We start from the raw sequence: 12,141 nt of genomic DNA on the forward strand, positions 1-12,141 counted from the left end.
CTATCTTGTCAGATATAACTTAATTTGAAGACAAAAATAAAGAATAGAACATAACATTTTAATGAACGGAACATGTTTCGAGGTGTCGCACCTCATCCTCAGCCTGAAAATTATTAACAGAGTCATTGGTATTTTATTTTTGTCTTCAAGTTAGTATCGTGTCGTTCTTTTGGAAGTATAAATAAATTTCTACTATGATGAGAATTATAACTGTGATTATCCTCTTCCCTTTTATAAAGGTTTTTGTCTTTTGAAGGGTAATACATTTCCTAGTTCAATTCTCCCTAACCGATATTAGAGCAATTTGGGCGGTTGGTATCCTGTCGTCAAAGGTATAATCGGCCACAATATACACTCTTAAAAAGGTTGGGCTAAAAGGCTCAATTCTAACCATAATTGGGCAACATAATATTTGCACAACTATTGGTTAAATTCTGTCCGAGTTGGGTAATAAAAACTAATGGGTAATAAATTTGCAAAACTAATTGAAAACTAAATAAATTAAAAACTAATTGTCCAGAATATATATATATATATATATATATATATATATATGTTCTCTTCATCCATTTCTTTACAATATTTAAATAAAAAAGAGTTGCCAAAAGCTGTTGTACATGTAAAGCTTTACACACACATATATATACACGCAACACAGTGGACAGTATGTTGCCCAACATTTTAAGTGTGTGTGTATATATACACATGATTAGCTATTGGTTTCCTTTTCCTTCCATCTGGGTGGAGAATGTAAAATTGCTATATATTTGATCATGATTATTATTTTAATATACAATATTATGCTAGTTTATCGAAAATATTTCAATGGCATGGCTTATGAAGATAATGTAATAGTCCTGCTGTAAACGATCATGTTCGCGTTTCTTTCTATACCACTTTCATAAGAAGTTCAATTTGTCTTTTGCATCTGATCATGATTACATTTTGGGAGTTGAAGAGAAAGAGTACAAGTTTCTTACTGCCGTTTTAGAATAATGTCATTGGAAGTCATTGATTAAAGTCTTTTCGTGTATCCCAGTGAATCCCCTGACACATTCACCACAAGCCCATTCTGTATTTCTGACCCTCAACTCGGCATTAGTTATAACAGCTTTGGACTGGACATGCTTTAGCAGACCTATATTGATTCTGATCTCGGCCACCGTTTCTTTCAGTCTATTATATATTTTGTCCGTGATTGATCGGAGACTGTCTGCTGCCGTGATTATCATCAAAGCAAACCAGAAAGCCATTGTCATTCTTTTCATGCATTCCTATTTCTATCTCTACGGACACCCCCTACTGTACGGCATCAGGGGTTCAAAGGGGGTTCTAAATCCTACGGGCAATGATGGAACGCCAAGTAATAATGTCCCAAATCCATCACCTCCTCACTGTGAAAAACTATACTTCCATCATTTTCGTAGACAATGTTTTAAACTTTTGAATTATATTTTTATGATTTGTAATGTGAACTGCCTAGTAGCCTGTTAAAAATAACCCGAGCAATTTCCCCTAACCACTTAGGTGAAATTACACCTACTCACAACGATGACAGTATCTTTTTCCCCAAACTCTTCAGAAAGATGTAATCAGACATGTCAGACGAGTCTTCAACTTAGTATCACACTGCGTTTTTATGGACTTGATTTTTGCAATCAAATCTTAGACTGTACATTACATCGAAAGCAAACATATATTGAAATCTGAAATTGATATATCTCAGGGAATAATTTTCCTGGTATCGCATCGCAATTTGCTCCACATTTTTGAAAGACTGCAGTGCGTGAAGTCTTTCGTATGGCATATTTTTTTACATAGGACTGTACATTACGTAGTTGAGAGCTTTTACTCTTATGGCAAAAAATGCTATTCAAATTTGTTAAGCAAAATTATTCCCTGTTTCTTTGCCAATTTCGGGCCATGGTGAAACTCTTGGAAATCTCACATCACTGACGTAGTGCTATCAGTCATACCAACGAAACCAATTCCAAACCAATAGATGATTGAGCATATAAACGTCATCGATTCTGTCGTTCCGGAGTCCTGTGATTTTGGCGCAGGTCCGGGGCTTATTGTGCAGCACAACGTATCGCTGTGTTGAAAACTGATAAAGGTACTTTACTATAAAGTGACTCCTCTCTTGCTTTCAATTGGTTCATTAACCGTATAAAATGCTATGAAGGCTCGTAACTAGCCCCATCCCAAGGTGAAAGAGGTTGTGCACATCATAATTCCCTTGGTAGTGTTGACTGAGCTTCAGACACTACTGACTGAATCTATTGAAGCTCAGATAATAAGCCATGGTATTGCAATAATCCTTCTGGTTCAAGGTTATACAGTCCCTCTATATGATTGAATTCTAGACTGTAATGTATTATTACAGATATTACTGAACCAGACTGATAATGGTTATGGTACCATCTATCATGTCTATAGGCCACTGGACATATCAGTTCTTCCACTCACAATTTCAAGTGACGGTTAATCAGGTCCATGGTTTAATCAAGTCCATTAAACAAAGACATGTTTCTACTTCTTTTTCTTTAAACTTGGTACCTTCAAATACGGAACATATTCTTAGAAATGATTTTGTTGGTGTGTGTTGTTTTTATTGAATTAAATTTATAAATTAGATAAGGAAGTTTGCAGGTCTTTCACAAAAATAATTACCAGATACGTGTCATCAAAGGCCCGTTTCATAAAGAGTTACATCTGTTGTAACTTTGCCATTATAGCGACTACCAGGCAACCTTGATTCTTATTGGCTGCTGAGCCCTGTTACCATGGCAGTTGCCATAATGGCAAAGTTACCACAGTTGCAAGTCCTTTATGAAGCCGGCCCAAGAGCTAGAGCTTCTGTAAAATTAACACGTTACAATGAAGATCGATGGCACGGCAAAGCTTTATCAATAGGGTCATTGACACTCGGTGTTCTAGGCCACTGATTCCAAGTCCAACTGTACTTCAAACTTAAGTGGGGGAGCTTAAAAATAAAAATAGAGGAGAATGGAATAAACACCTGATTTATTGATTCCAAAAGATTGTACGTGTACCTGTATATGTTCCATCTACTCTAAAAACTAATCATGATTGAGATTTTGATTCAGACTCCTCCAGACAAGTACTCTCGGTACAGATCGATCGGGATGCTAATAGTTAAAGGAGATTTACTATCAATCACATTGCTCTTAAAAGGATTTTTTAAAAGTTACCCAGATATTTTGGACAACAATACCCATCTATTCAAATTATGAGCCGATTCAGCAGGGACCTATTTGTGACAGAGCACGTATCGGGACCGCCTGTAGCTGTTAAATATAAAAAAAAATGCTATAGGCTATAAACATTGCATAAAAGATACAGAGTGTCTTTAGAATATAACAGTCAAACCTTCCTTTTATCGGCAAGGGAGGAAAAGTACGTCAGACAATGGATGTCATGAGCCATAAATCTATGGTGTCTGAGAGAATACTGACTTTGGTATTTGAAACATGACTTCTATCATCGCATTGACACACACTGCGAAAAAAGACCTGCCTCCCGTTCTTCAGTACAGTTGCGGTGACGTTGCGTACCGCATGATAGGAATTTTGAGAAATTGTTGTTTTATAAAAAGAGTGTATTTGCTTCAGAAGGTAGAAGGGACAATGTGCAAAATCATTTAACTCCATAGTGAGTGTCATGCATTACCTACGATTCTAGCTGAATTCCAGATATTGCAACTTCATAGTGATAATTCAGTTGGAACATGACTGTGTAAGTTAAAATGTATCATGCATGAGTGATTTTAGGTGTTTCCTGAGATGAAATGGTAAGTCCATATCATTTAGGGTTTCACCGAAGAACTGCCAGGAATCTTGGAGAGCTTTCCAATAAGTGGAACCCATATAGAAAGCTTGTACATTCGTGTTCCATAGAATTCATGGTACTTGAAACCACGAAGTTTGAACTGTAATGGTGGCGCAGTTATCAAATTAAAGATACCACAGTTTCCATTTTCATTTTTGCGAAGGCCAACTTTATGTCACAGTTACCTTTCACAGTATGTTGTTAACTCTGACTTTGTATTTACATTCTCTTGCAATGAATTTTTTGTCTTGTTAGTCCAGTCCTAAGCCTTATGGTACCGTTTTCCTTTTCTATCTTTCAGGTTTCTGTTCAACCCGACGTGACGCAGCATGATGGAGACACTGTTTCCTTGTCTTATCCTGATGTCTTTATTTCTTGCGAGTGACGTCGCTTCTCAGTTGGTCGACCACTCAACGCCATTGGCCACTGCTCTGCCACCAGAACACCTATTGAGCAGCGAAACTGATAGTGCACTCGTAGCCGCTGAAGCCACGAGGGGTGATGGGGTGGTAGATGAAAGAACTAGCATGGATCGTACACATGAAGCTGCAGAGACGACGATCCCGAACAGGACATTCAAATCAACGTCAGTGCAGAGCGTAAGTAAGGTCCACATGGGTTGGCCAACAGCTTCTGCAAGTACAAACTTTACTGCTGGGGATGCAATCAAAACGTATTTAGTAGGGTCTGATCCTGCCGAAGGGGACACCATAACTTTGAGTTGTGTTGTGTTAGATCCAACCATCTTGACTGTGTCGTGGTACAGAATAGAGAGGTTGAGTACACATGATATCCTTGCCCCTGCTGCGGATGTTCAACGCATGTCAATATTGCTTGATTCCTCCGACGATGCGCGTCGTGTTTTTAATCTGACCATCGAATATTTGCATAGTGAAGATAGTGGTGAGTACACATGTCGAGGCATTAACCGTCCTGGTGCTGTCGCAACCCTGGACATCACGGTGAGGTACATACCTGAGTTGCACTATCCAGAGTGCTACTTGAACGGTAAAAGACAAGCAGTTGTGATGGAGGGCGATACTTTAAAATTTGAGTGTAGTTCGGAGAGAGGAATCCCTCCGTGGCATTTGATTTGGTTTCGACAACTCAATAAAAGCATCGATGTGATAACCACGTCAATCGAAGATCGATCAGAAATGATTTTTAGCGAACACTCAGTCATCGCTACACGCGAATTAACTGGTGCCACGTACATGTGCTCCTTGGTATGTTTATCACATGAGTGCCTCAAGGCTAACAATAATGGCCCAAGGAACTGCAATATCGGGCCCTTGATTGTCAATGAGCGTCCGCAACCCACTACGCCAGAGATCATCACCATCGACCCCGGTATGCCGATCGCCTCCGAGGGTGATGACATCGAGTTCGATTGTTCAACGACGCTCGAGAACGGTAACGCGGTCTGGTTTCCAGTTGGCGGCGATCCACCGCCCGATGACCATATCATTATTTCCGATGGCGGCTCGCACATGTCCATCAGGAACGTGCAGGTCAACGATACCGACTTAATGGCATGCGGGGTTTTCTGCCAGGAGAAACTTGTCACCGTTCGGCATGCCAATTTTGAGATACTTCGTAAACCTACAACTACATCCGAACCAACGACGACAAAAACTACGACGTCGTCGTCAACGACGGCATCGCTAGCAGCAGTATTACCTGTCACAGACAGACTAGGAAACGATGCAGGGGATCGGGATAGACGGAAAAATGAAGAGATTCAGGCGCAAAGAAGAGTAAAAATCGGCACACCTTTAACACTTATTTTCATGCTTGTAATATTAATAGTACTCTTGGTCATCGTTGTGCGACTCAGAAGACATTCATATCAAAGAGCGGCAACAGAGCCACCAGATTTAGGCTATACAGTATGACGGAGAGTGACTACAACAACAAATTGAAAAAAACTGTTATTATTGTCTTTATATATTACGAAAGACCTACTTGGTTGTGAGGGAACCTGCGCAATAATGGTGTGTGAATATGCATTGGACATTGCCAGTTTAAGGAGACGCTTACCAGAAAGATTATTAAAATGAATTTCAGAGTATTTTGAAACGTATTAAAAACATCATGTTTGGAAACTGATCTGAACTGAGCTTTTGCTCACGATTTACTTTTCAACATTATCTTGAATCCTTGATACCATTTAATCATAACTCGGTTTTAACCTCGATGTATACAAGATTGTAATTCAACAAAATCAAGAATGTTTGATTGGAAGTCATCACCATCAACTGATATTTCATTCAAGTCTTTACTAACATGTATGTCTCAATTAGAGACAATCCATTTATCGTTATTAACTCAAATGTTTTCTACCTTACAGCCACAATAATGATGAAAAATTAGTCGGAGATGACAGTTGAATTCAGATCTATTCTGGAATGACAAGCCCTTTACGTCCTCGCGTTTTAGAATACCACGAATTTCCAACTTGCGAAACATCGAAATTGAATTTCTTGTATTAACAGAAATCACGAATCAAGTATCTAATACTACAACCTCATTTCTTAATGTCATAAATGGTACTTCGTGGTGTCATTTACTAGGACCAAAAATCTCGAAATTTGAATTTCTCTGCCAGAGATTCAGGGCCACATGACATTATAGCTATCAATAATCATGATAATAACCATCAATTTTATTCGTGTTTCTGATTTTCAATAGAATAATACCATACAGTTGACATTAATTGTACTATATAAACTATGTCTTATGTTCAAGAGCAAGAAGTTTCATATATTAGGTGTGTGGATGACATAGAGTAAAATGATCCGATATTTGTATCGCTAATGTCACTCGCAGTATGTGGTTTAACAGGATTTGTATATGTCATAATTAATTATACACTGCCTTTTATATTGTTTTATCTTACCCAATTATATTTATCTTGCCATGAACATAAAGATTTTTATTCTTATTACCATGGGAACGGGAAGTAACTATTCATATTGTTTATCCAGTATTCAAAAATAGAATACCCTTGTTTTGTTAACAGTATTGGTATCATGTATGATAAGGGTTCATAAATTACTTTCATGGTCCTGCATCTAAAGAATAAAGAAGTGTTACGTGATTTTATATTCCTGGCTGCTTTTTATTTGTAATGCAGGAAAATTACAGGCGTCATATTCAAACATCGAAATTTGACGATTTTTTTAAAATAATTATCTTTACTCAAATAGGATATGAATATGACTTTTTACACTAAATATTTACAAAGTTTTTATTTTGTCTATTCACTTGGGGAAATTGACGTAACAGTTGGTTTTATGACATTCAACTGTAACATGCCATGACAACTCTTTATAGGCAATGACTTTTATCGTGTATATGGCTGAAATGTAAATATCAAGATATTTTTTATTGGTATATCCCTCTCTTTCAAGAAAAGTACGGATGCAGCTACCAGTATATCTTTACCTGCTATGGCAACCAGGATTATATCAATGAACCGTTAACTTTTTACATCCATCGTAATAAATAAAATAGTAACTATTGCTTGAAAAAGAAACAGTGCGAATGGATCCATACATTCGTATTAATATCTGTGCTTACATATTGAAAATTGCTCTGTGAATATACAATCAATGTGGTGTACAATCTGATATCATTTATTACATTTTGTGTTTTCATTCCTTGAAAATTCCCCTATAATTTTCTTTATATGTTTTCCAGTCCTTATATCTGCCAACCAGGGACAGTTGTACAAAGGGGCCGACGACAACGACCCTTGTTATTTTTAAAGAAGTGAGATTTAAAAGAAGAAACAGACGTCAAAAGGAAGAGTATCAAAAGATATTATGTTGTTATTTTGAATAGGCAAACTAGTCAGTTTTGACTATTGTTGCCTTGTTAATTTTGCTTTCCTTTTTTTTCCAAAAACAGAATATTTTTTTAAATCTAAATCCGATAGAAAAAGTAAAAAAAAAAAAAAAAAGAGGAAACAAAAATTCTTAGGAAATTGTGCAAGACCACCTCTCCTGCCCTGTATAGCACGTTATCCTGCACTGATCGTGTTACTGTATCATGATTACAATATCTATTTTATTCAGTTATTGAACGAAAATGACGTAATCTTTACATCGTGTTGCCCCTCCCCCACTGCTGCCAACTGTAAACAATTTTGAAAAATGACTATATACACTTATAAAAAAAATAATGCATGAAAAAAGAAAGGTGCTGCAACTCAGGAATTTTTTTAAAAGAAACTTGATTCTAATTGGCTGTTGTGACCATGGGTTAGTTATGACTGGATGACAAAGGTTATATAACTAGTACTTTATATACAACATAAAGCAATACAGAGGATGATTTAAACTAGCTAGCCATGCATTCGTACTTCGGTATACTCTGGCTAAAAACTTCAGGTGTCAAAGAGTCCCTTTAAGATATTAGTCACTCTCGGCCCTTTCAGATGTTGATTTAGAATCATTCATTTTGATAGTAATTCACTCTTAACATAATGCATCGCTCAAATTCAATGGCATTTTAATAGGGGATTAAGCCCCCCGTCTCGCTCTATTTTTCTTCTTCACGATGTAAGGTCCACAGTTCAACTCTTTAATTCTCAATCGTTGAGATTGTGATTTATGGCGTTTTCATTTTACCAATTGCGGAAAATACAAATGTACAATACAATTATTCTGCCCTTCAGCATTGTAAATACGAGTTCCTATGACTCGATAAAATTACATCATTATGTTAACTTGGAAATCGTTTAATAATCTTCGAGAAAATGAGTTTTACGATTTATATTCACCTCGCTCGGTGAATATTTATAAATGACTACAAAGTGCTATCTAAATTGCATGTATTATTTTTTGTATATGTTCATACAATGACATTGATCTGTATAGTATTTATCTTATATTTATTATCAAACTAAAAGTACCATTATGTATATAATATGAATTATAATGTCAAATATTATGGCGACGGTGTATTTGCAAAGCAAATAGACTCTGTCGCGCGCACGCACCAAGTGATATAAAATGTATAACAAAATATATTTTAATACAAAGAAATTATCTGTTTACAGTGTGGTCTCTTTGCAGCTGTGGAATAGTGTTACGTGTGTTGTAGGCCAAGTCTGTGTTCAGGATACAAACATGATTGAATATTAGTATGGATCCTGTAGAAGATTGGGAAGAAGAAACAAAAGGGAGTGGTAGTGTGTCTGTGTGATGTGAAATACCAAGATAATGATTATGCAAGAACTTAAGAAGAAACAAAAAGTGGGATATCTCAAGAAAACCTGAGTGGATCGAAAGTTGTATGACGCCTTGCCAAAAGACACAAGGCCGCGGGGAAGATTTGAACACACGACCCCGATCACAAGGCGAGAGACGGAACTAATACACAAAAGTTCCACTTGGAGTATATCATGCATGTACATAATTTTCTAATTCCACATTTGGAAACCTCTCTTAAAATACAAACCATTCCACCCATTTTCAAAACCTAATATGTTATCGAAAATTCTGGCAAAAAATCAGTGTACGTATTCCAGATCCTACTTTCCAAGTTTAGAATGAATAGAACTGACTTTGCTCGGTTGCTTCGCTCTTTCGCTTAGAATATTCACTAGAACATTCTACGTAGACCCCCCCCCCCCCACCTTCGAACACAAAACATGGGTACGGTCATTGAACCATTCGCTAGACGGTGTTGTGCTTTTTTGGGGTGGGGCGTGAAGATTATAAGGGATCTATACCACAGTTGCTTTTGTGTCTGGTTAATTAGACCGAACCCTCAACTTTTTATATAGCTTGTCAGCACTAAAAACTGTAATTATCTGATAGCATATATACATTTTTCGCAATTGCAACGGGAACGCAGTCAAGAATACAATAAATGTATCGGAAATGCCAAAGACAAGCTTGGGAGTCTTTGTAGAAATTTGGTTATGACGAAAATTGCAATTACGTCCGGCGGCCCGTTTAATAAAGACTTGATACTGTAACAAATGCAAGATTTCTTTAACAAATTAACTATCAGCCAATCAGATTGAAGTATTTCAGTAGTTTGTAACGGTCATTGTCATTTTTTTATTGTAACAGGTTTTATGAAACGGACCCCAGGGCTAGACTGCCGTTTTGATTCCCTAATTTTCGACAAAGAATTTCTTAGTTATGCTTTGCCATGATCGACAACATACTTTCCGTGCTCTCGAATCCGTCGCTGGTCGTTGAAGCAAAAGCTCCCTCATACAATAGTAATTATCTTCAACGCAAATATATGCTTTTACTAACAATGTCAGTGGTGATATCTTTCATGAAAATGGTGGTCTGATCAGGATATGAATTCATGAATTATTAGACGCCACCAACGTTGAAAAGGGACAATCTTCATCGAATTCTATTTCGATTAGCCTGTTATTGTGGAATTGTGTTTAAATGACACAATCGCAGAAGAAATTTTGTTTTAATGCTGCAGATTTTCATCGCGTCTTCTTAGGCGTCAAAATAGCCTAGTCTTTTTATGGTTAAAGAGCTTACATGTCCAACTGAAATAAGACTTGAATTGTCCAATTCTGAAACGAAATGCATCCGGGACGAAATTCTTGATTATTAACACCCAAGAAAGTAAGTTCACTTTCAAACTTACTAAAGCAGTTACTGTCAACATGTTCAAGGTTAATAGAAGAGAATTTGATATTCGAAAACAAGAAAAGGGGACGTGCTTTTGAGTGTTTTTATTTTTCAGTTCTCTCTTTTGCTGGTATTCATTTGATATCGATTCCTTCTTTGTAAAGCAATGTCTCAATAATTCATCATGCTCATGGCGACACTCAAAGCTATGAAGGGACCCGGATGTCATATCAAGTTCATCCCGGGAATCACGGTATTCCCTTGAAGTGTTTTCCTGAAAAACATGAAAACAGTTTCGATTTCGTCTCCGACAACCAATCAAACATTATAGTTCACGATCAGTATTTTATTAGTATTTTATCAAAAAGTCAATGAATCAAGTAACGTATTTGCCACTTTCTCTTAAATTGAAGAAATGATTCCGAAGAAGAAAGAGAGGGAGAAAAAATAGAGAAATAATTATTATTAATGAGATATAGAAGGGCTTGGATCCTTTTCATGAAAAAAGGTTTACAAATTTGATATTTGTCACAGGCCTGAGTAGTCGCACCCCTCAAATTTATATTGTTGAGGTATATATGCCTATGCATAATTTATGTGCAAATAGGTATGTCTGTTGTTAATGATAATTTTTCTTATTTGGACAGTGTTTGATGCCACCAGAAAAGAGGGAGAAAGTATGGTATTGTATGTCAGGGATATTCAAGGAAATCTTCTATCAATTCAAGTTTCTAAATAATGTCTGGGTGCAAATTTACGGCCAAATTTCATAGGGAAGTAAGTTTCGTAACAAGGCCTTGATTTTGCCTTGCATTATGGACATGATGGAATAGGCCTGCAGAAACTTTAATTTTTTTTCGCAGAGGCGCTCTTCTATAGACATGATAGAAGGATAATGATAACAAATTTTCATTTTTTTTTAATTGACATGCAATTATAGACCGCTCACAATATACACAACTAAGTTGAGCACCGCAGCCTTAATTTTATTACCTCAAGTAATATTATTCTGGCTATATTATTCCCTTAAAATACAAATGCTGCGAAGATTTCACCCCCCCCCCCCACCCACACACATACACACACTCACTAGATACGCAAGACAAAATCAAGAGAATAACGGGAGAATAATTTCCCGTATACCTTTGGATTTTGTTTCGTAAATGTTGCAGACACTGAATAGTAAACTTGTACGCAGGATTTTAAAAAGTAACATTCGGGCCATGGTGTGGAAAGCTTCGTATCAACTAACAAAAAAATCTGAAACACAGCATGCCCACGCAAACTTTGTATGAAATGTTTTAGATATATAAATGTAAGTTATAAACCGACATTTGGAAAGATACAAATGTGTACGTCTTTGGACCATATGTTTTCTCACAAAGCTGTTCGTAAAAGTTATCAATAATTTAATGAATAATTACTGAAGTACCCATGTCAAAGAGGTAGCCGATTTCTGTTTTTCTAAAGCGTAAACAACACTGACAATCGTTGAGTAGTAGAATTAACCAATTGTATCACGACAACGTATAATAAAATCGGTTCCGTTTAATCATAAATATTTGAATTAGAATTAAGTTTGAATTAATAAGAATGTTATAACTTCAAATGTACAGTCACCATTGAATAAGAATTTCCATTATGAATTCATTCATCCATCGTAAAATCATTG

General features: G+C 36.5%; 1 protein-coding gene across 3 annotated transcripts in view; it reads left to right on the top strand.

Moving 5' to 3' along the window:
* The window catches only part of LOC121407122 (cell adhesion molecule 1-like), a 41,943-nt gene extending 35,330 nt beyond the window's left edge, over nt 1–6,613 (top strand). For 2 of the 3 annotated variants that reach the window (XM_041598051.1, XM_041598052.1), the window contains one exon: nt 4,154–6,613. In XM_041598051.1, the coding sequence (XP_041453985.1) occupies nt 4,182–5,747 (1,566 nt within the window). In that variant the 5' untranslated portion in view covers nt 4,154–4,181 and the 3' untranslated portion in view covers nt 5,748–6,613. Of the gene's footprint in view, nt 1–3,616; nt 3,760–4,153 lie in introns of those variants that run through there. The other variant, XM_041598054.1, reaches the window with a different exon arrangement.
* The last annotated feature ends 5,528 nt before the right edge of the window (nt 6,614–12,141 follow it).

Source organism: Lytechinus variegatus, chromosome 2, assembly GCF_018143015.1.
Source record: "Lytechinus variegatus isolate NC3 chromosome 2, Lvar_3.0, whole genome shotgun sequence".
Lineage (NCBI taxonomy): Eukaryota > Metazoa > Echinodermata > Echinoidea > Temnopleuroida > Toxopneustidae > Lytechinus > Lytechinus variegatus.